Source organism: Drosophila subobscura, chromosome O, assembly GCF_008121235.1.
Source record: "Drosophila subobscura isolate 14011-0131.10 chromosome O, UCBerk_Dsub_1.0, whole genome shotgun sequence".
Taxonomy (NCBI): Eukaryota; Metazoa; Arthropoda; class Insecta; order Diptera; family Drosophilidae; genus Drosophila; species Drosophila subobscura.
In genome coordinates this window covers 17,147,937-17,172,104 of record NC_048533.1, presented here as the reverse complement: position 1 = coordinate 17,172,104, position 24,168 = coordinate 17,147,937, and the positions used below count along the sequence as shown (strand labels likewise).

The 24,168-nt window shown below is 46.5% G+C and overlaps 6 protein-coding genes across 6 annotated transcripts; 3 read left to right on the top strand and 3 right to left on the bottom strand.

Moving 5' to 3' along the window:
- Positions 1-3,649: 3,649 nt before the first annotated feature.
- On the top strand, positions 3,650-4,821 carry LOC117899745 (low molecular weight phosphotyrosine protein phosphatase). The gene is made up of 4 exons (XM_034809990.1): positions 3,650-3,804; positions 3,859-4,040; positions 4,098-4,271; positions 4,329-4,821. Exons 1-4 carry the CDS (start codon positions 3,771-3,773, stop codon positions 4,731-4,733), a joined length of 795 nt encoding a protein of 264 aa, XP_034665881.1. The 5' UTR covers positions 3,650-3,770; the 3' UTR covers positions 4,734-4,821.
- A 53-nt stretch (positions 4,822-4,874) lies between these two features.
- On the top strand, positions 4,875-6,427 carry LOC117899743 (opsin Rh2). The gene is made up of 4 exons (XM_034809987.1): positions 4,875-5,018; positions 5,079-5,995; positions 6,054-6,087; positions 6,151-6,427. The coding sequence occupies exons 1-4, from the start codon at positions 4,941-4,943 to the stop codon at positions 6,244-6,246; spliced, it is 1,125 nt and encodes a 374-aa protein (XP_034665878.1). The 5' UTR covers positions 4,875-4,940; the 3' UTR covers positions 6,247-6,427.
- Positions 6,428-6,892: 465 nt separating this feature from the next.
- On the bottom strand, positions 6,893-7,437 carry LOC117899747. Its single transcript, XM_034809992.1, has 2 exons — positions 7,348-7,437; positions 6,893-7,292 (listed from the first exon to the last, which is right to left on the bottom strand). The coding sequence occupies exons 1-2, from the start codon at positions 7,393-7,395 to the stop codon at positions 6,963-6,965; spliced, it is 378 nt and encodes a 125-aa protein (XP_034665883.1). The 5' UTR covers positions 7,396-7,437; the 3' UTR covers positions 6,893-6,962.
- A 1,846-nt stretch (positions 7,438-9,283) lies between these two features.
- Positions 9,284-9,912, bottom strand: LOC117899746. The gene is made up of 2 exons (XM_034809991.1): positions 9,795-9,912; positions 9,284-9,726 (listed from the first exon to the last, which is right to left on the bottom strand). Exons 1-2 carry the CDS (start codon positions 9,846-9,848, stop codon positions 9,289-9,291), a joined length of 492 nt encoding a protein of 163 aa, XP_034665882.1. The 5' UTR covers positions 9,849-9,912; the 3' UTR covers positions 9,284-9,288.
- Positions 9,913-10,559: 647 nt separating this feature from the next.
- LOC117899744 (endophilin-A) lies at positions 10,560-12,883 on the top strand. Its single transcript, XM_034809988.1, has 3 exons — positions 10,560-10,723; positions 10,857-11,023; positions 11,164-12,883. Exon 3 carries the CDS (start codon positions 11,292-11,294, stop codon positions 12,399-12,401), a length of 1,110 nt encoding a protein of 369 aa, XP_034665879.1. The 5' UTR covers positions 10,560-10,723; positions 10,857-11,023; positions 11,164-11,291; the 3' UTR covers positions 12,402-12,883.
- Positions 12,884-15,197: 2,314 nt separating this feature from the next.
- On the bottom strand, positions 15,198-17,107 carry LOC117897811 (N-sulphoglucosamine sulphohydrolase). Its single transcript, XM_034806860.1, has one exon. The coding sequence runs from the start codon at positions 17,010-17,012 to the stop codon at positions 15,432-15,434; it is 1,581 nt and encodes a 526-aa protein (XP_034662751.1). The 5' UTR covers positions 17,013-17,107; the 3' UTR covers positions 15,198-15,431.
- Positions 17,108-24,168: the final 7,061 nt, after the last annotated feature.

Genomic DNA, 24,168 nt, shown 5'->3' with positions numbered 1-24,168 from the left:
CACACCTGACCCTGACCCCGGAGCCCAGCCCAGACGGGCAGCTGCCGTTGGGATACATCGCTCAGGCCGATGCCGGGCCTCCCAGTTCTGGTCGACTTTTAATTTATGTGCGGCCAAAAGTTTTTGGCTCATTAAATACCTCAAAATGTTAAATGACTTACGAGCGCCAGCAGAAAGATGAAGATGCCGCCGCTGCAGACACGATTGACTTGCCCCTGGACCATGGCGTGTGGCGTGTGGCATGCGGAACGTGCCCCGTCCCGCCTCTGGTCCCATCTACTGCATCATTTTTGGAAATTGCCGTTACGTGCCGCATTATCGGCCGCAAAAAATCTCGGCCAGACAGACTTTCCAGCCTGCTGTCTGCCATTGATGAGGTCGAAGTTTAGGGCCTGGGGAAACGGCCAAGACGACTCGGCCATTTTTGCCTTTGGCTTTCTAATGAGCCTCAGTTTGTTTGGGTTTTCCTTGCTGTTTGCTGTTTTCCTTCATCATTTTTTAATGTGGCACAAGAAATTACTCAAAAGCGGCTGAGGCCCCAAAAGCAGGCACCGAAATCTGATGAAATTTCATGTCTAAAAAATGATTCGAAATTAAAAGCAGATAAGATTACACACGATGCAGAGATAACATTTAATCTAGATCATAGAGCACTGTTGTGCCTGCATTTAACATTTTCTGGCTAATTAAATCATAATATTCTAGCCAACAATTACGAGTGCCCCCCAACTAGGAAATTAGCCACCAAAGAATCCCCGCTCACACTCGTGTGTAATTTTAATTTATTTATCACACCTGAACGAACACAAAAACCTCACACAAAGTAGTTGTTGGGGCGTTTATTTAGCAATGTAAAGAGGACCTGCACACACACAGATGCATACTAAAGTACTATATACGGGGTGTGGTGTGTACGTGTGCTTACGGCAAATTTAATTTTAAAAAGCAAACCCAAAAATACATGCTCTGAACCTCAATCAGCGGGAAATGGCCGCAAACACGGCGGGAAAATGCTGCACCAGTAAACCCAGTCTATAGCCCTACAACACACCGCACCGCACCTGCCCCTCCGGTGTGCCTGCCCCTCTGGTACTTTAACCTCAACGAGCTGTATATCTAATTGTATGTGCCATGTGTGGCCAAAACTATGGTATGCCGATGGTAAGTGTGCTGATGAGATACCCTTATTAATATTTTTATTCTTTTAAAAAATATAAATAACGTAATAAATATAGTTGTAATACAAATCGCACCTCCTGCGTTGGCTGTCAAAGGATCGATGAATTTCCAAGGGTATTTAAAGCAGCGACTACCGAAGCCTTGCCCTCCTAGCGCATTGTGCATATTGCTGCTGCCATCTCTCTCTCTCTCTCTCTCTCTTCGTCTCTTTGGTACCCATTCAACCTGGCTGGTTTGCTGGCTGCCTGTCCGCTGGTCAGTTAATGCAGTGCCGTGCCCGCCCGACTGCAACACAAAGCAACAAAGTTTCTGTTTTATTAGTTTCTTCTGGTGCTGGATGCTTTTGCTGGTGCATTCTGCGTACCGTTCCATTCCCACCGCTGATTGTTGTGCTGTAAATTGCATTTGTGGTCAACAAAAAGCATTTGCCATTCGCCCAACAATGGGTGGAGTCAGGCCTCGCCTCGGATTTATTTGTTTTGGCTTTTTTTTACAGCTCCAGGTTTACATTTTTTCCACTTTGATTTCCATTCTGTGTTTTTCTGTGTTTCTGTTCATTTAAATTGCCATTAGGTGTGGTTTTTCCTTTGCTGTCGTGGCGTAGCGTGCTGTGTGCATGCCGGCTCATCCTTTAATTTAGGGATTGCCACAGCATTACGGCTGCCATTAGCTGAAGCAGAAACAAACACAGTGCACTGGCAGCAACACTTACATATGTAGGAACAGATAGTCTCTCATGTCCGTTTGAGTCATCTTCTTGTGCTAACATTTTTCAGCAATTTTTGTCATTCTATTGTACGCGGTAATCGTGGACTAGGAGGGTGTATTGCATTCGAATGTGGTTTGTGCTTTCGAATGTAAATTTCAGCCTAACGTAAATGATCATTATTGTCCGCTGTTTTCTGTGCACAGTTGTAACTGTACATAGCGCTGGATTATGCTTACGCGCTGCAGCGGCTGTTCTTTCGTCTCTCCATCCCACCTTCTTTGCTCTTGCACTTTGTCGCGCTCTCGCTAAGCTTCGTTCTCAACTTAGCAGCACCCGCTACCTGCTCCAACGCTCTCTTTATTGCGCTCTCCCTCGCTCGCTGCTAAGAAGTTCTGCAAAGGGCACGGGTAATGCGGGTACCTACTTTGGCTTTCGTTTGCGCCGTTTCATTTCTGGCATCTTCACTTTACTTTTTTTGCAGTACTTTTCCCCAGTAGTGGGTAACGTTTAGTCGACTCTTGAGTTCTTGTCTGCTTATTCCGTTTGTTTTATATGTTTTTTGGGCTAAATATTCAACACTTCCTTCTATCCGCTCTCACACACACCGTTCTCTGTCTATCTCTCTTTCACTCTCTCCCTTTCTCGCTTAGTTCTTCCTCTCAGGTTGCTCACTTTGGTTTTATTTCCATGTTTTTTGTTGCTGCAACAGCAAAACAACAACTCGACGGAGGTTTGTTTTTAATTAAAACAACAATGCAATGCCAGTGCCACACTTCCGTCCGTCCTGCCGTCCACTCTAACCTGCCCCGCTACGCCCCCTCTCCTCACACCCACAGCCACACTAGTCGGCCACATACGTACACATATTATTTTCCCTGACTGACTGACTTGTTGCTGTTGTTTCTCCTGTTGTTTCTGCTGTTGTTTTTGCTGTTGCTTTGGCGCTTACAATTTCATTTTGCTGCCCCTTCCTCCCTCTCTCTTACTCACCTCCAACTTGCTTTCTCTCTTGCTCTCTGCCATTCCTGCCTGCTGCCATCTGCCATCTGCCCTCTGGCCTCTGGTCGGCAAGCTTTGTTTTCGAAATTTGCCTGAGTGTGTTCCTATGTGTGTGTCTATGTGTGTGTGTGCGCTTTGTGTGAAAAGTGATAAGTGAAATATGCTTTTTCAGCTGAATTTTCAATTTAGTCGTTCAATGCAATTCCAATTGGATATTGCCAATGGCCAAGTAACAAGCCAACTCCACAGAAGAGACAGGGGGGTGGACAGTGGTCAGGGAATCCGTTTAATGGAAATGAAAATAAAAAGTGTCAGGCAGACAGAGAGGCAGAGACAAACTTTCGCATAATTGACACTGAAATAAAATGAATTCCAAAAGCATTTTGCACCTTCATGACACGACATCAGATTATGTGGGGAATGTGTACATATTCCACTTCCACTTGGAGTTCGCTGACCTTGTTAACTAATTTCGAATGCAATTCGCAACGTGGACGTGGACGTGGACGTGGCCAGCCACTTGACAGCCACTTGACACTATCTAGTTGAACAAATGAACCCCTTCTGCCCCGTGGCACATGCAGTTGCAACACTCGTAATAGTGCCTTTGTGGGCGTGCAGGACAAAAACCAGCGAGCAAAAGTGCAAAGTCCAAGGAAGTGGTTGGGTTGCTCGTCGAGGGCTAACCTGAGCATGCTGGCACGTCGAAAAATCCATACTAACCTAGTAGACGGCGCTTGCATGAGTATACAGGAATACGTCTATGGCATTCGGCTACATGTTTTTGGATATGTTCAATCAAATTTCAGTTGGCACAAATTCAAGTCTGGCAAGAGAAAAAAATATAAATTTTAGCGTGAATTATTTTAATTGAGAGGAGAAAATGGTACACAAGAAAATCCTATTCGTGTGCATGGGTGAGCATATGCCATACACCTTTTGGGGGATTGATCATTAATCCCTGTTTGCAGGCAACATCTGCAGCTCACCCATGGCGGAGGCCATCATGCAGAGCCTCATGGTGAAGACGAGCATCTACTGGGAGGTGGACAGTGCGGGGCTGCGCTCCTGGAACATTGGCCGCCGTCCCCACAAGCACTGCCTGAGAACCCTGCGAGACCATGGACTGCGATCTGATCACTTTTGTCGTCAGGTGGGTGGAAGGTAAACCAATGGAAGTGCTAATGATCCATCTGTCTGCCATCTTTAGTTCACTGTCCAGGACTTTCGTTACTTCGACTACATTGTGGCCATGGACGAGTCGGTGTACAAGGAGCTGCTGCTCTGGTCCAACCTCTATCGCTCGTCGACGCAGTGTCTGGTGGTGCTGCTGAGCTCGTTCGGCGAAAACGGCAAGCCCACGACCATCACAGAACTTTCACCGGTGAGTCTCGGCACTCTCCAACTCCAACTGAATCACAATCCTCTCTCCATGTTGTAGACCTACAAGTTGAAGAGCTTTCGGAATGCCTACTACCAGATCAAGGATTGCTGCAAGTATTTCATACTCGGCCAGAAGATTTGCATCGTGCAGTACGCGCTGCCCAGCTCGGAGGAGGACTACACCTACCCGGAGCACCAAGCCGAACCCGTGAAGTCCATGGAGACGTACAGCCCCGAAAAGAAGATGTCGCTGCAACAGATCTCTCAACTGGGTCCGTCGCAGAAACAGATGCACTCGATGGCGGATACCCTGGACCTGGCCACAAACGCCTTCCTCACTGGAGTCTGCACAAAGATCTTGTCCTCGCCCAAGCCCATGTCGAAGTACCACGAAACCTCATCCAACTGCCGCCAAAGGAAACTGTGCCTCGTGTGTGGCAAGAAATTTTTAGACTCGCTCTGAAAATGTAATCGAAACATTGATTGTTGCCCGTGGCAGGTGTAGACCTTGAGAATAAAAATGACTCTTATCTGGCAGTTGGCATTAAGCAGCCACCTGATGGCCAGCTAATTGGCTTAGCAATTCCTCTATAAATGGTGCCCACAGCCAGGGTCGGGCCATAGCCACAGTTCGATGCGCATCGGAATCGGGTAGCGGATAGCGGATAGCATGGAGCGCAGTGCAATGGCCCTGCTGGGGCCCAGATTCGAGGCGCAAACAGGCGCCAATGGTTCCGTCTTGGATAATGTAAGTTGCGCGGCTTGCTGGCTGCATTTGCAAATCGTTTCTTGGGTTCTTGTCTCTTAGGTACTGCCCGATATGGCGCCTCTGGTCAATCCATACTGGAGTCGCTTCGCTCCCATGGATCCCACGATGAGCAAGATTCTCGGCCTGTTCACACTCATCATTCTGATCATCTCGTGCTGTGGCAATGGCGTTGTGGTCTACATATTTGGCGGCACCAAGTCGCTGCGCACGCCCGCCAATCTGCTCGTCCTGAATCTGGCCTTCTCGGACTTTTGCATGATGGCCTCGCAGTCGCCGGTGATGATCATCAACTTCTACTACGAGACGTGGGTGCTGGGGCCGCTGTGGTGTGACATTTACGCCGCCTGCGGCTCCCTCTTCGGCTGCGTGTCCATCTGGTCCATGTGCATGATCGCCTTCGACCGTTACAATGTGATTGTCAAGGGCATCAATGGCTCACCCATGACCATAAAGACTTCGATCATGAAGATTCTGTTCATCTGGATGATGGCTGTGTTCTGGACCATCATGCCGCTCATCGGCTGGAGCAGCTACGTGCCGGAGGGCAATCTGACCGCCTGCAGCATCGATTACATGACGCGCAAGTGGAATCCGCGCTCCTACCTCATCACCTACTCCCTGTTCGTGTACTACACGCCGCTCTTCATGATCTGCTACTCCTACTGGTTCATCATCGCCGCCGTGGCTGCCCACGAGAAGGCCATGCGGGAGCAGGCGAAGAAGATGAATGTCAAGTCGCTGCGCAGCTCCGAGGACTGCGACAAGAGCGCCGAGAGCAAGCTGGCCAAGGTGGCTCTGACCACCATCTCGCTGTGGTTTATGGCCTGGACTCCCTACCTCGTTATCTGCTACTTTGGACTCTTCAAAATCGAAGGTCTCACCCCACTGACCACCATCTGGGGTGCGACCTTTGCCAAGACAAGCGCCGTGTACAATCCCATCGTATACGGCATCAGGTGAGTGTCCGTAGAGGGTGCCAGTGGCTGAGTCTTTAATTCTTTAAACCCTCCGCAGTCATCCCAAGTACCGCCTGGTGCTCAAGGAGAAGGTAAGACCCTCCATTCGTGTGGTGTATTTCATATTTTGCTGAGTTCATCTTTCTCCCTGGCAGTGTCCCATGTGCGTGTGCGGCAGCACGGATGAACCCAAGCCGGATGCGCCTCCATCCGATACGGAAACCACATCCGATGCAGAGTCAAAGGCTTAACCTGGGGAAAATACTCGTACATATAATTCCTACGAGGAGAACTCGCATCTACGCAATTGCCTGCAAAAGGCACAAAAATGTCGACGAACGTGAAATGCAACCATCATAAAAATGATGCAAAAAATGTACAAAAAAAGGCAGAAAGGAAATGTCATTAAACCTGACGGAATATTGAACTTTACGAGTCACTGAATGTCCCAGTCGCTCATTACGCTCATGTCAAGGACAGCATTACGGTGTCTGCATCCATCAAGGAATACCCTTTGCCCCTCCCAGGGCCCCTCCTGCAGATTCATCTTCATTGACACACATTGCCATGAAATAGAAGCCAAATGTCGCCTTTGCAATGTGCGGGCTTTGTCTCGCATCTAATGATTATAATTACGAAACAGCTCCCGCTCCCATTCCCATTCCCAATAGCCCCTCCCACACCCACACACACATTAGCCCCTCCCCCTGGCAGACTAATGAGCACTAGAAACAGAGACAGAGGCAGCCAGGGCAGAGACTGCACTCTACACTTAACCCAGCGAAGCTCAACACACAATAAGGCCAACAAGAGGCAGAGTCAGATGGCAATATGGCCAAAGTTCATTTTCTTTGTCAGAGGCAGAACCATTTCCCCCATCCAAATTGAAGGGTGAAATTATCGGAAACCATTCAAGGATACCCTCTCGGCTTTATTGAACATTAAATCATGAAGTTCTCTTCGTGGATCACCAGAACAAACCGATACGCGATGCCCCAGAGCTGGCGCCATAGATGGCCCATTGCTGGCCAGCCACACGATCCAGCGAGGCGTAGGCACCCGCTGCCAGTGCATTGACACACACCTTGTGCTGGGTAATATTCCGACTGCTGATCAGCTCGGCATTGCAGTGACCCAAGCCCAGGTCGAAGGTGTCCGCAATCTCCATGCCCTCAGCCTGAGCTCTGGCCGTATTTGGCAGCTTCTCCTCAATGACCATTCGTATGGTGATGCTCGTGTCCTTGGCCCATTGAATCGCTAAGTTAACAGCTGGATCTTGGGCAGAGGTAGGTCCCAGCTGCAATACACAAATGGGTTAAGGAAAGTCAAATGTAATTGTAAAGAAAACCCACCAGAAGCGCTGCACAGACACAGAATACGATCCACGATGCAAGCGACATTTTCCGACAACCTTCGCTGGCCAACTGAGCGGCCAACAATCTCCGCGTCGCCGTTGATATCTTGGTTAATTGTGTGTCTGTTTGCTCTGATAGTGTTTACAGCTTCCACTCCATTATCTCGCCACCACTGATAGCCTCAACCTAATTATGCTACATGCCAGGCCATATATCTTGGCAGAGGATCAACCAAGCGTTTGCTTATCTGCCGCGGGGCAGCGGAAGTGGCACTCGGCGATCAAAGAACAGTAGCAAGTGTGAACAGCAAGCAAACACTCGACCCAGCATGATTCATCATTCGATTTTGTGCTAGTCAAAAGTATTTCCTAATTTTCTATCCCAAAAACTAACGAACTCTGAACAGAAGCCACAGCCGCAAAAAATGGTTCAACTTTTGCATCAAAACAAAAGCCACAAGCCCATAACAAATTTACATTCATACATTCCCAGCACCAGCACCAGTACCAGTACGAGGACGAGTGTATGCACTTTTAGAGTGTTCTTCCCCCTTGCCCCTTGCCACGTCCTGTATCTGTTTTTGGTAACCGATTTTGGCATATATATTTAGTTCGGGGCTGCCCCGAATGCGGCTGGATTTCATTTTGGTCTCTTTGCATTTCCATTTTTTGCTGCTGCTGCTCTGGCACAACTTTTGCATTACCAAAACACAGGGCACGGGGATGGTACAGTTTTGAGTTTCAGTTTTAGGAAAGTTGGGAGGAGAAGTTGGGGCAGACTGTGGGGCAGAGTTTGGGGGGGACTCGCGGCCAACACTACACGAAACTTTGCAGAGTTCGGTGGCTGTTTTTGATGCTGTTTCTGTTGCTGTAATGACAACAGCCAGAGAACACTCAAGTTTCAATCTTCAAAATATTTCAATTAAGTGGCTCAAACTTTGCACTCGCCCCAGAACCCTCCCGCCCCTCCCTATCCCCCCTTCCCTTCCTAATGCGCGCTGTCAATCCTGTTGTGTGTGTGGCGGGTAGCGACTGGCGGGGTTTGTGTTTCAAATTTACATTTAATTACAAATTTGAATTTGAAATTAAATCCCTACAACCTCTGTCCCTTGCCAGGGCTTTGTCCGTTTCTCTTTCGGCTTATCGATCCTCCTGCATCCTGCCAGTTGGTCATTTGCGGCGAGTCTTTGGCTCGTTAAGCCGAGCCATTTGGGAGCCAGAGCCGAGGGTCATCCTGGAATTCGTATGCAAATGCCATAACAAATCGAATCGAATCGAATCGAGCAAGGGACACGGACACTTGGCAGTGCGGGGGGCAGTGGAAGGCGAAGGCGTTTCGGTTGAGGCAGGAACAACAATTGGGCAATGATAATTGAGGCTGGACTGCAGCGCATAAATCATGGGCCACGGGCCTCTCCATGGGCCAATTCATAGCCAAATCATGCACTGGAAACAATTTGGCAGGCCAAAGGTCTACAGCAAATTGATAAATGCAGAAAAGGGCCACCAAGACGGAGCATCAAAACGCAACGGAATTCAAATATTTGACCAAAATGCGTCAAGTTCCAAAACCCAAAGGCCCAAAACTTGGCGACTCAACTATGCGGCACAGCATTAGCAGCAAGGAGGGGCAAGGAGCAACGGGTTCGAGGTCGCCTTCAAGTTATTGTGACGCGAACAGGCAAAGTATTTTCCAACTTCTGCCAGACCCAACCAAAATCGAGACGATTCGAGTCGAAGGCAAGCGGAAAGCAGCGTCAAATTTTGTAATTCCTAACTGGAAAATGTAATAAAGCGAAGAATGCAAAGCCAAAGCAGCCACATCAAAGCATCCCCGGTCTAGGTCAAGTTCCTCCCATCTCCCCCAAGTGAAACTAAGAGAACGAATTCCAGCATTGAGCTTATTTGATTGTTATTGCAACTACTTTGGTCGATTGCCCTAAGCTGGGGCTGGGCTGGCGGCTGCTGCCTGGCGCGCCTGCCACTCGTCATCGATCAGCTTGAGCTCGTTCTTGGCGTTGGTCAGCAGGGGCTTGACGCAACGGATCTGCAGCCAGGGCAGGGTGGCGGGTGTGCTGCAGCCGGCAATCGTCTCCTGGGAGTTGGCCACCACATCCTGCACACGCTCGGCCAGATCGGTGGGGAAGTTGGGCTGGCTGAGCAGCCGCTCGGCCTCGCGCTGCAGCACCACAGACTGGAAGAACGATGAGATGGAAGCGCCACCGAAGGGCGGGGTGGCAGCCACTGGCGCGCCTGCTCCTGCGCCTGCACCAGCACCACCGAAGAGTCCGTTCAGGAAGGGATTGAAGGCAGCCGCATAGGGATTGGCAGCCGCAAAGGGATTGTTGGCAATGCCGCCGCCAGGAGATGGTACAGCCTGCGGATAGAGGAAATAATTATAATTATTATTGGAATCCGAAGTGGAACTATCTGCCGCTCCCTTACCTGACTGTGGACACAGGCAATGCTGGCCACGAGTAGAACAATTGCGAATTTCATTTTATTTCTGAGTTTGGGGCTCAGTCGTTTGGTTTTCGGATAGACTAATGCTCTGGTGGACCGCGGAGGGGGCTTTTATACGCAATTAACAACAAGATGATAGGACAACAGGCTTATCTGCACCATATCTGCCGTGCTACCGCGATTGAACTGATTTACATGTTCATTGTTTGCTTTGGCTGAGCCCCGTACCGGGTGGGTTATCTTCATAGATAGTAGATACGAAGTGGGAAACAAGAATGTGGGCAAAAAGTGTAACCTCATGCGATGACGTCATTGCTGTTGTTTGTATTCACGCGGATAAATATCTTTCAATAAATTAATTTAATTTTTGAAATGGCCTCTGTTAGCGATTTGAGCGGGAAATGTGAAATGTTACAGACTCTGTTAACGAGTTAACAGCGGGAGCATTAACAGAGGGTTCTAGGTGCCGACAAGATTTGAAAGTAACATTAATACAGTAAATATTTATTGAATTTGACAACTTTTGTAACTCAGTGTTAACCTTTCAGCAAACATATTTTCATGGTCATTTTCAGCCACTCCCTGTCAACCAATCATCACGGTGCAACAATTTAAAAAGACCGCCAGTTATCGAATAGTTCAGATATGCAACCCTGTATTTGTTTTACAGTACACTAGAAATGGTAGTTTGACAAAATGTTAAATGCGATGAAAATACGTATCGATATGTTGGGCTATCGTGTTAGTTCCCCATCCCTATTCGGAAATTGTTGTACACGGTTGAGATATTGATTTTTGCTTTTGGAAAACGCGAACCCCCAGCCCCCCAAGAAGCCAGAGGGAGAAATAGTAGTAACGACAGTCCTTCAAAAATTACGCAGCCCAAGGTTCTGCGAAAAAATCGAAGCTAGGTGAATCGCATTCAGACGCAGCGCAGAGCGAAGCAGAGAAGCCAGAACGTGCAGTGCAGGCTAAGCGAGTGAAAGTGCTGGAGAAAAAAAAGTAGAACTCGAATTAATATTCTCTTTGACGTTTGTGACACAGCCTCCACACACACACCCGCACATACTCTCACACACACGCGCGCGCGGCCGAAGAAGCACCCCCACGGAAGCACCCCCACAGCAGTAGGTGACTGCGGAGACCAGCAGCAGCAGCAGCGACAGCAGCAACGCCGCCCAGAGCATAAAGTGACGAAAAGTGCACGCCGCGTAAGTCTTCCAAACGTTAAAAATAGAAACGCGCAGCTAACACAGCAGACGCCTCAAATCATCTATTGATATCGACATTGAAATTGAGTCTCTCTCGGTAAAAGCAGGCAAGTCAACTAACTCAACCAACCCGTTCACAGCAACCGCGTCGCAGAGGCACAGGCAGCAGCTGTAGCAGCAGCAGCAGTAGCAGGCGGACAACCAGGTGCCATCTACATCCACATTTCCACGTTAGTGACCAGAGAGAGAGAGAGAGAAAAGCATCAGCATGGCTTTCGCTGGACTAAAGAAGCAGATCAACAAGGCGAACCAGTACATGACGGAGAAGATGGGTGGCGCCGAGGGCACCAAGCTGGACATGGACTTCATGGAGATGGAGCGAAAGACGGACGTGACCGTGGAGCTGGTGGAGGAGTTGCAGCTGAAGACGAAGGAGTTCCTGCAGCCGAATCCGACGGCGCGTGCGAAGATGGCCGCCGTCAAGGGCATCTCGAAGCTGTCGGGGCAGGCGAAATCGAACACGTATCCACAGCCCGAAGGGCTGCTGGCCGAATGTATGCTGACTTATGGTAAGAAGCTCGGCGAGGACAACAGCGTGTTCGCGCAGGCGCTCGTCGAGTTTGGCGAGTCGCTGAAACAGATGGCCGACGTCAAGTACTCGCTGGACGACAATATCAAGCAGAACTTTTTGGAGCCCCTGCATCATATGCAGATGAAAGACCTCAAGGAGGTTATGCACCATCGCAAGAAGCTGCAGGGCCGGCGCCTCGACTTCGACTGCAAGCGTCGCCGTCAGGCCAAAGATGATGAAATTCGTGGTGCCGAGGATAAGTTCGCCGAATCATTGCAATTGGCACAGGTAGGCATGTTCAATCTGTTGGAGAACGACACCGAACATGTCTCACAATTGGTGACTTTTGCCGAGGCACTATACGATTTTCACTCTCAGTGTGCCGACGTGCTACGTGGCCTGCAGGAGACGCTGCAGGAGAAACGATCCGAGGCTGAGAGCCGGCCACGCAATGAGTTTGTCCCCAAGACGCTGCTCGATCTGAACTTGGACGGCGGTGGCGGCGGCCTCATTGATGACGGCACGCCGTCCCACATTAGCTCGAGCGCCTCGCCGTTGCCCTCGCCGATGCGCTCGCCCGCAAAGTCGATGGCCGTAACACCATCGCGCCAGCAGCAGCCCTGCTGCCAAGCCCTCTACGACTTCGACCCGGAGAATCCCGGTGAGCTCGGCTTCAAGGAGAACGACATAATCACGCTGCTCAATCGCGTCGACGACAATTGGTATGAGGGTGCCGTCAATGGCCGCACCGGTTACTTCCCGCAATCGTATGTCCAGGTGCAGGTACCCCTGCCCAATGGCAACTAAGCAGCTGCAGCTATCAGCTAGCTATCAGCTTCCTCCCTCAACCCCATCAACCCTATCAAATTGGCTGAAGTCGTAGATCATGGTGGAGAACAATAACCTTAATGTTGGTTTCGCCATTAGAGGCGCAAAGTTTGGCAGCACACATACATATAGTTGATTAGATGCGGGTTACTACGGTTACGATACGATAATACGGATGAAATATGTTTACGGCTTAGCTAGCTAGCATTCAGCACATTCACGTGGCCATAAACGACACTTGCATGCAGGCATACTGACCATACCCATGCCCATACACACATGCCCATTACACACATACGATTACCACATAAAGGAAACCAAAATTCAAATTGCGAAAATCTTACCAGTTGGCAACACAATAATTACAAGCAAAAAACAAACAAACAAACACTCTAATGAATTACAAGTTAAATTAATATTGTACGTATAACTAACTAAATTTACAAGTGTTACAAGCGAAAGGCGATTTCCTTGCGTTTTCCCTTTTGTATTCTACTTCGATGTCAGCAAATGTTGCTCCAACTCAATTCGAGGATCCACATGTACAATGTATCTGCGATGTTCTGTTTGTACTGCGCACAAGAGCAAGTACCGGAACATTACGGACAACAGTAGGCACTCTTGTTAATGAATTAACTAATTAATTACCCATACTCATAGTGTTTTCAGAGGCAGGCCCCAAATGATATTGTTTCTTCCCCTCTTTCTTCCTACAACTCTTAACCAAGCCCATCGTTTGTTGTAATTTTAACTATCTCTAACTCTAAGCAAGAGCTCTCTATGCGGGGGAATCCCTTTATAGCGCTACCTATCCACATCATACATATACCCAAAGCTTATTTATTGGATACCCAAATACCTACATATACCTATCCTTACCATACATATTTGTGCGAAAACAATACTCCCCGCTCCACACTCTATTCTATTCAATTAAATTCCAAATGGCAAACGGAATACCAATACCAATACCAATCCGTTCTCGATGTTCGTTGTAAAATTGTAAGAATAATTCAAGATTCAAGGATAACAAAATCAAAGCAAATTTGTATCGTATCCTACCTTTTGCTCCTTTTTATGTGTGTTGTTTTTTTGTTATTTATATACATAACTATTATATATATAAATGAAATCAAATATATATATATAAATATATTTATTAAGCGTATTATCTACATGTATATTTATTATTATGTATTTATTATAAATTATACTGAGCAGCAACGTAATACAATATAAAACAATTAACGAGATGATAACTAAACTAGACGCAAAGTAAATGTAACAGAATCCTCCTAAACAATACCAACCAGCATACATACATATACGGATACATATATACATAGATATATATATACATATAGTTGAACGATTTCCACAAGGATGTTGATGTTGATAATAATAAAACTCTGTAAACGTAAGCGAAACCAGTCAAGTCAATCGAAGCATAGCAACCAACACTTACAAAACAAAAACAAAACCTACTAACTAAAAGCGTTTACTAACCGCAGATATAGATCAAATTATATACATACAAAAGCAATATATGTATTGAAATTGAGAATTGAGAATCGAGAATTGAGGATTGAAAGATGGAACCCAGAACGAATAAACAAACCACAAAACAAATTTAAATAAAATTATTAAAATAGTCTCATGTTGGCATATGCGATACGTATGCGATCTATACACACACACACACACGAATGTACATACATATTTATTGTATATGTGAATGCAAAGATATAGTATGTGTACGTATACAATAATATATTTACGTATAAAGCGAAATTGAATTAAAGAATCCATGCAACTTGTGTTGATAATAAATTAGTTAAAAGGCAAACAAAAAAGATTTAACAAAAATGATAATTATTATATGGAAACACGGCAGCCGCAGATGCAGGCCCAGCCCCGATCATTTCCAGAGGGCGGCTCCGTCTGCGGTGTCCCAGTATCGGAGTAAATATTTTATCGATGGCAGAAGAGCAACAATAATAATTGTAATTGTGCATTTGTGTGGGCGGTAACCTAAATAATATACAATATAAAAAATATACACACATAATAATTACGCTAAACTGAAGAACCTAATTTATGCAAAACCAAATTAATAAAGTCTAATTTTTAATGTGTCTTTCGTTCAAAGTCATAAATGAGAAAACAAACAAAAAGCGCACAACCCAGTTTACTCTTTGCTATTTCCCTGTTGACCTTAAGCCGGATGGCGCTTCCGTTTCCCACCCATACCCTGCCCCAACCTGAATCCCCCCAGTGACAGCCTTGGCCAACAGCCATGAGGTCTGTGCATGTTGTGTAACACTCCCTCGGATCGGAAGCTGCACGGCAGATGGGGAGGAAGGACTCTGGCAGCGGCGCCACCAATAAACCAGATACAAGCATTGAAATTTTCGATTTTCCACACACAGACAGCGAGGCGAACCCAACCCCGCAGTCGGCCAGCTCCACAATGGGCATGACATTGAAACGTGACGCACACCACCCCGAGAGTCATTCCATCTTGACACCCCCAAAGTGGCTGAGGTCATGCGGCCAGGAATACATTTGTCTGCTGGTGGGATGCTGCAACGCAACCTTTCAAGCGCTGCCATGGGATCTTTTTCATTTCGCAAGCCATTTGACACATTTTTGTGGGACAATGTAGCACCACTCGGGAAATGAATAACAAAGGAAATTCGTTCTTGCCATCTGCACTTTGGATTTTTTCACCCTTCTTGATTTACACCGCCAAGCGACTTCCGTTTACTTCTGTTCAATTTGAGTCTTTTTATTAAGTTCTAGCTGACATTTAGAATATAATATATTAATATTAAGAGTACCTTCTTCACAGTGTTTAATGGATGGACTGCTACTGTGCTCGTACTTTTGTTGAGCAGTGTAGCAGCGGAGTGAGTAGCACCAACAAAATTTCAGTTCTCATTGTTGTCGGCACTTTGGCTTGCTCTTGCGATAAGATTTGGTGCATATTGTAAAACACTTCAGGAGTGGCTAGACCACAACATACTCCTCGTATTGAGTCAGGAGCCTACGCCTGGGCCGCTGCAATGCCTCGTGGCCGAGGGTGAGGCAGACGGGCGCCTCCTTGAAGACGCCCTGCTCCTGCAGCACAGCGTGTGGGGCACAGCGCCAGGGATCCTTGGTGTCCACCTGCCACTGGTAGAGCTGCTGGCGCAGCTGCTTGAGGGTGCCGCTGTACTTGGGCTTGTCCGCCAGGTTGTTCCGCTCCAAGGCGTCCATCTTGATGTCGTAGAGCTCCCACTCGGGGCGCTGGTAATACTGCTGGAGGGTGCGATACCAGGGCAGGGGCTGTCTGTGGATGGTGGCGTTCAGGATCTGCTGGAAGGTGGGCGAGGTGTAAAAGTCCTGATCGATGGGAAAGTCCGCCCAGTAGTTGAGGTTGTGGATCAGCTTGTAGCGCCTGTTGCGCACCATTCTCATGGGGTAGGCCATGGTCACCTCGTGGTAGCTCTGGCTGCCGAAGATCGCATCGCTCTCCTTGGCTGGCGGCTCCTCCCTGAGCACCGGCAGCAGGGACTTGCCACTGAACTTGGTTCCATTGGGTGCCGGCAGCTGCAGGGCCTCCAGCACGCTGGGATAAATGTCCAAGAGGCTTGCCATGGCAGCCGTTGTCTCGTGATGGCGATCTTCCTTCTGTGGCGAGCTGAGGATCAACGGCGACCGGATGCCGTGTTCGTAGAGATTGGTGCGTCCTCCGGGGAAGGGTGGCCCATTGTCGGAGGTGTAGATGACCAGCGTCTGGTCGGCCATCCCCGAAGCCTCAAGTTCGCGCAGCAGCAGGCCCACGCCTTGGTCCAGTCGCGAGATGGTCATGTACTGGGCGGCCAGCTCCTGGCGCACAACGTCCGAGTCCGGCAGCCAGGCGGGCACCTCCAGATTGCGCCAGTCGTAGTAGATGGGCTTCCAGTCGGGAATGCTGCCCATGCCCTGCTCCCCGCTGCCCCAGCGCTCGCAGAACTCCCCGAACTGTGGGGTTATGTGGCCACAGCGGTGTGGATCGTGGAATCCGACCATCAGGAAGAAGGGCCTCTGCTGGTCCTTGGCCTGCTTGAGGAACTCCCGGGCGTAGCCCTTGATCCTGGTGATGTTCCGCCCGATCTGGTTGATCGAGTGCTGCTCCTCCGTCTGCTCAAAGTCGAAGCGGAAGTTGGCGGCAGCTCCCACATGCTTCTTGCCAATGATGCCGCTGAGGATGCGCCCCTTGCTCTGCTCCCGCAGCACATTGGGCAGCGACCCCACCTCCGGCAGCACGTTGAAGTTGTGCACTCCCTGGTGGAGTCCGTACATGCCGCTCGCGTGGCTGGCCTGCCCGGTCAGCAGCTGGGCGCGGCTGGGACTGCAGCTGCTCACCGAGGTGAAGGCGTTGTTGAACAGCAGACCGCGTCGGGCCAGGGCATCCAGATTCGGCGTCTGGCAGAACTTGTTCAGGTACGCTCCCATCTCAAAGCCAGCGTCATCGGCCAGCAGAAGGAGCACATTCTTCGGTTCTGCTGCCCTGGAGTAGCTCCCACCGATCGCTAGGATCACCAGCACTGTGAGGAACAGCCGCATCACAAAATATTCCAACTTCCAGTTCGAATCGCAGCAAATTAAAGACCACAAGCCAATCTTATGAACGTCGTCACCGCACTGAGGCCAGGCCCAAATGATTCCAATACTTTTTAAGCATTCTCAGCAAAAACCTTTGCTCTCACATTTCTCCGGCTCGCTCACGGCCACCTCCACTTCCAGTCACAATCGCATTCAATTCCAGTTTTAATCTGCTTCCCTCTCACAGCTCACGGGCTCAGCGGGAGCGCGGCTTACTAATACAGCTTCAAAGACTCTAGACTCTGCAGGTACAGACATTCACTTTGTTCGACTTTCTTTCGCAGCGGTTTGACTACAGTGCACACTCGTTACGAATGACAGCCATTGGTGTTTATACCTACCTGCATTTAAGCAACTAATCAACATTGAGTTTCGATTTAAAAACAGAATCTGAATTTAGTAATAACAAAACAAGTTTAAAACTCATTTTAACCATGTTCAATTTGAATTGTTTTTATTTTAAAACCAACTCTGGGCTGGTAGAAATATCTAAAGGAAGAATTTCTGTACATACAAAAACAGTTTCGCTAAACTTTTCCTGATTGGCATTCAAAATAGATTCCATCCATACATTATAATCACGATAAACATTGTATGTGTGTAATAATTATCAGTTCTAACCCTGTCCATTTGGGAATCACCACGTATTAGAATACGTTTTATCATGTCGCACAGACTAGCTACAAAATGTCCAATTGGAACCACGTCAGTTATTAGTTTTTCCACAGCCAAACCCCCTCACACATGATGATTCCTTTTACATTATATCAGCATGGGGAATAAAGACGCAAATGTCAACAGCGTTTGCAGCGCTCTTCAGCGTTACATAAGTGGGCACCCCTACCCCCCGACCCACTACATGAAATGAATCATTTGCCGTTGAGTTAATTTTAGACAGTTGAGCCAACAACCCCCTTTTCAGCCGACCCTCGTGTGACGTAGTAGTTTTACATTTGCCAGAACTTTCGTTGCAAAACGTTTGTCAACATTTTCCGCTGCACGTGCTTTGCAGCCTGGCAACATGCTGCTGGCGCCCCCCCACTCGCAGTTTGGCAGCAAGCCAAAAGTCCAAAACAGCAAGCAAATCAGCTGTGGGCCCAACCATCTGTTGAAATGCGTAGCAAGTGTTGCATCAGCCAATCTGACCTACCAGTTTCTGTTGCTCTGAGAGAGAAAGAGCTACGCTACGCATGCTGCATGCTGTTGTTGCTGCCTCGCCGAAACAGGTTCCCCTACACACAACAAAGGCAGGCTTCCATATCTATCGCGTGGATACTCTGCATAATTAACATTTCAGTTTGATAACCTTATGGGAAAACATGAGAAATTACAGTCTGGTGCAAACAGAAATTATTAGATCCATTTCTTATCTACGGGCATTTGGGCGGCACTTGATAAGCCGCAATAGGTACGGCCAAAACATTATCTTTACGATTTTTGTACGAACATACACGCGCCAGATTGCGATTTTCGCACTATAATGAAGTTATTGCACGATAAGTTATTACAAATTATATATTTTTCACACATTTACAGATGTTGTTCAAGCAAATGATTCATTATAAATTTCTACACCCAACATATCCAGATCGAACTACTTTTTGGCAGTAAAATCTATTGAAGTAAACCTATGCATTGCACGAACCTAGATGCCCTAATAGAAAATGTTCCCCTATAGCTTGTGGCATCAAACAGAGATCACAGCATACACAGACACATTTGGGGGCACGGCAGCAGCTGAGAGCGCTACCACATCTAGTGGAAAATACAGCAGACAGAGAGCGTATGGCAAATACGTCAGCAAAAATACTTTTATCAACCCCGGACAGCAATCGTCCAGCGCCGACGAAGCAGAGTCGGGTTAGTAACAATACTTCAGCCGTCGTGAACAGAACAACCTTTTGAGAGAGTCAACAGCAGAAACAGCCTTTTGTGAGCAAATAAGTGCGGAATTTGTGAAATCGTCGATTCAATTGCGATACGAAACCGTTTATCAAATTGTGATTCTTAATGGCATCAAGCGCTGCACATCGTTTTAAAGATTTCTTATTCATATCACAGTAATTTCCTTTGTGTGAATATTATTACAACAAACACTCAATCTTTGGTGCAAAGTCCAGTGCAGAAAGCAACCATTTATTTATATACTTTACATACTTGTAGTATCTGAGATAAGAGTTGTATCTAGATGCTTATAAGATAACCCGTGTGTGCGATATAAAAACTTCGAAAGAGCCAAACCCTTATCTGAATCGGTTCAACTACAGCCACACAGATCTGATCTGCCTATAGTCGTTATCTATAGATTGGCTTATCGCCCCAATATTATGTTCGCTGCCCCATCAACAACAACAAGAACATCGATAGTGAGCAACCAGAACAAGTCGAACCCCAAGCTGAGCTTCAACGTCATGCAAGATTCGCCTGTCGTTGTCCTCCTCATGTGCGTGCAACATTCTCAGCAGCAAGTTCCCATGCTAAACAATTTCATGTGTATGCGTATGCGTGGCTGGCATCATAATAACAATAATCACTGTAACTATACCACCAAGTGTGGCACCACCGGCACTAAGAACACTCTAAAGAAGTTGCTACGAAAGAAGCGGAACCTAACCATTCGGGGCAACATTCGCCGCAGTTCTTTTAGTCGCTTTTGAGCCACTCATTGAGCAATAATAAACTCACACTCCAGCACAGACCACCATACATACACAGATCCTGCAACCCAAGGAGCACCCTTTTGTGTCGTCATCGGAACTTGCTCGCCCCCCGGCAGCAACATGATGGACGGTAAGTTCCTAGACTCTAGACAACATTCTCCAGACACATTTGTTGCCGGCAATGTCATTGACATCGGCCACTGAACAAACTACTTACACTGACGAGCCCTCCAACTTAGGCCTATTGTAAACTTACATGAGATACGGATATACCCTTATGGGGTTAGGCACTTAAGTTTTATAAGTTTGTGAAAATATGACAGGCAGAAAGGCTGTACAAAGCTAGACTACACAAATAGTTTTGTTTATTTAACTTGCATAATACCAATGAGCTTTGTAAGGGTATTCACAATCCGATGCTATATGTATGTGCTATTAATCACTCAGCCCTTGAGCCCTTCACCAACAAATGTGAATGTCTCCTACAATTCAGGCATATTAAATGATGTGCAGTGACTCTGCCCCAATCCCAAGACCAAACTAAAGTAAAACACGTTTAAAACTTTGCCTTGTGTTTAGGAAATACCTCAGATTTCATGATGACAAAGTCATATATTCAGTCTTAGTCACAGGCGCATAAATACGAGTATATTCGAGCCACCACGCTTCTACAATTTAAGTTCGCCGATCAGATAAAAGGCATTGATTAGGAATACGTGATAAGATATGGGCGCCAAACAGGGAAGCAAATGAAGTGCCTTCATGCTCTACAATCTAGTACGAGTTTTGGGCATATGAAAAAAATCCCTTGTGATAGAAATTAGCCGAATCATCGTGAGGCGGCCTTAGCACGGATTTCTATTCCTAATTTGGCAGTTTGCCAGCAAAGTGTGGCCATTGTTGTTGCTTGTTTTCGATTCCGAGGGAGATCTCGTGCCTGTCGGTGCGCGGTGCCAGATTAGCATTCGGAATTCGCCTTGTGGGCATCTGTGGAGTGGACGTTTTCGGCAAAAATTTCCACGAATTCTGCACACCTATGGAAGCAAACAGACCTATAATTAAGCTGTATGTTTGTATTGTAACTACGTGGCCCAGACCTAAACCCCACGCGATTAGTGCTCGCAGTCAGTCGTATTACAAATATCACATGATGACACTCTTTTTTGCCAACCCAACGAATGTACTCATACCTCTGTTTGTTGGAGCTTTCTTCGCTTTGGTGATTTCTGTTTTTCAGCATGACTCATGAGTTTCTTTAATTATCGGCTAAAGCTTCCCACATATGTACGTATCTCGAAGCGTGTATGATTGTGGGTAGTCGCCAGATGAAAGCTCTTTAATTCTGAGAATTCAGCCAGCTTTTATCTACGCACACCATAAAGCGAGCGCTTACAAACACTGCCGCACGAAAGCTCTTCGTTTGAGTGTGTATGGGAATGCAGCTTTATAGAAGCGAGACAGCATATGCACAGAAACTTCCCATATTTGAATGTCAACGTTTCTTGCATTGTCTTGGGCCTCAAAGTTCGAAACCTTGCAAGGTGTTTTGACATTGAATTTGCTACGAAATGAGTTATGCGTGTGTGGAATATAGAAATAATGTATGCCATAGAAAAAAGGATCAAGATACACACAATGTACCTTCGATGCACAGATAAATTATTCCTTATTCTCGTATCCAAAAGAACTGCAGGGTATAATAGCAAATACGTGTTAAATTCAAGTGTATGAACAAGTAAGTACAAGTATGAACCATTTTCATGCTTTGTTCTTGATTCCATTGCATGCCTAAAGTTTAACAAAAATATTCGTACCTAGAAATCTGTTCCACCGTTCAATTCAGATATGTACCTTACGCTAGGTCAGTTGACCGGCATTTCTGACTCATACAAACATACATATGTACTACTTATACATATAATTAAAAATGACTAATGAACCATATGCGGTGCAGGCTTTGCCTCAGTAATAAAATTAATGTACATATTCGAAAATGTATAGCAATTTCTAGACATGCTTCTGCCTTGACACAAGCAATGTACTTGTAGTTATTATTGTTATTTAATTGTCTTTTTTTGCCGGCCGGCCTCAGTTCTTATTGTACCACATGCAAAGTGGAAGAAGGGAAATTCATTCGACAAAACGCCAGCTGGCCTCTGGGGGAATTTTTAGCGCTGTCTCGCTCGCACACGTGTATCTCTTGTGTGCGCCTGTTGGTGTGAAAGCTGTCGCACACACAGCACACAGGCACACGAAAAGTATCTGTGCATGGCAAACTGGTTTGCGCTGAGCTTTTTGAATTTCACAACAAATCTAAATTCACACAACTGGTGGAGGCCCAACAGAGTCTCCGTTTTCTCCGACTTGTAGCGAACGACCAACGTACGGTCGAATCAATTCGTAGTGAATTGTTCAAGCAGTCAGTTGACTCACACATTACCAGTCCCGCGTTCAACTATAGTCCAGCGCAGCAATAAAGTGAACAGAAAAGTTCTTCAACACAAATTGAGTGAAATTTATACAAGCCAACAGAGCAGAATAGAAAGTTCCTGCAGAAAGGAAGCAAAGTGTGAACAAATAGCATTCGTTGTTGTTCTCCGTGGAGCAACAACCAGACAATTTTCGGAACAAAGTATTCCGTAGAAATCGTAGAAACGGCCAGAGGCGAACAAATATCCAAGTGGTGGTGCCAGGAACCACCCAATAAATTGCGCATCACAAATCCCAAGTGCATTTTTCGGTCGGGTTTTCGAAAACCGGACAACCGCGCTTGAAGACACATTTTTACAAATTAAATGTAAGTAAAATTTCATATTAAAATAATAAGATATGTACCGTATATGATGTGTACAAGTGTGTGTTAGTTTAGATACTAAGTTATGTACATATGTACATATGTATATAGTAGGTATATAAGTGTATAATGAGTGAAAAGACCGCCATATTGAATTGCTTAAGTAAGCGAGTGACGTCAGAGAGGCAGAGGCGGACGGCATGCAAGCAACAATTCTGATCAAATTTACACAGGGCTTTGGGGGGATTTTTCTTTTGATATGCGAGCCAATAGTAATTATAAAGCAATACGTGTGCCGTGCCGTGCCGCGACGTGCCGGTATTAGTGTGCCATTAGACAAAGCTCGCGTGTGCTTTTTTTGTGGGGGGAAATTTTCCATCGCTTGATAATTGCCTTTTGGTGTTGTTTTGCACCGGCGGCCACACGACAATTTCTGATCTGATATTTAAGTGCGATAATGTGGCTAGCTATGTATGTACATATGTACATACAATACATATGTACATACACATGTACATATGTACATGGCTAAGTTCTGTAGCACAATTATCTAAATGACAATTGGGGAAGGGTGCCAGGGCGGGGGGTCGTGCGTTGCCAACTGCTGATTAGCTTAGCCACCCACCCCCCCTCTGGCCCGCCTCTGGCTGCAAAGACCTGTTGGCCATGCCCATGTCCATGCCTCTGGTGAAATACATTTTTGTGTATTTTTTGCGTGGCAAAAGCTTTTGAGGGGGGCTACTTATCAGATGTTTGAAAGGCGCGCAGGCCGCCCTATCGAACAAGGAACTACAATATTTGGCGAAAACAACTCGACTATCTGTAATTACAATTGAAGAGGGCTCCAAAGCAAATCTTATACGAAACTTATCACTTGAGATCTCCATGACGTTGTGGGCCCTATAAGTAATGTGCCTTCTCTTCCATTCTTTAATTTGCAGCCTAACGGGGAACTTGTGTCGACGACTCTTTTTAGAGCTTGTTTAGAGGGATCCTAACAATTTCATTGTTCCTTTCTAACGGTCAACTAAAAGTGAGTATCCAAGTCCTGATCGAATCAAATCATATCATACATTTAAGACTGCCTCTCATGTTTGCCTGGTTGATGCTTGGTTGAGCTCGCCCTTGCACCTTTAGTTTGTAAGAATGTTTTATGAAAAAAGAAAAAAGACAAAAAGAAAAGAAAAGAAAAAGAAAAAAGGATTAAATCCATTCAAAAAAGGAGTAATTCCATTCAAAAAAGGAGCAATTCCATTCAAAAAAGGAGTAATTCCAAACAAAAAAGGAGCAATTCCATACAAAAAAGGATATAATCCATAAAAAAACAAAACAAAAAAGAAAAATAAAGGAAAAAAAAGGAAAATTATTCTAAGAAACAAATAGAAAAAATATGGGAAATGTGTGGGAAGGAAAAAAAGCACGCCAGATGAAGAAAAAAGGAAAAGCAACCAACAAAACATGGCCAACAAAAGAACACCCACACACACACCCAACAAAACTGACACCCACACCCACCCAGCATCTAAAACCAACGCATCACGCATCCCAGCTGCTCGAAATCGCCAAAAAATCAACGCCTGACAAATCAATGATCAGGGATATCCCGCAACCGATATCTCTGTGACGTTGACCGACCGTGTCCATGGTGACCTCACAGCAGGAG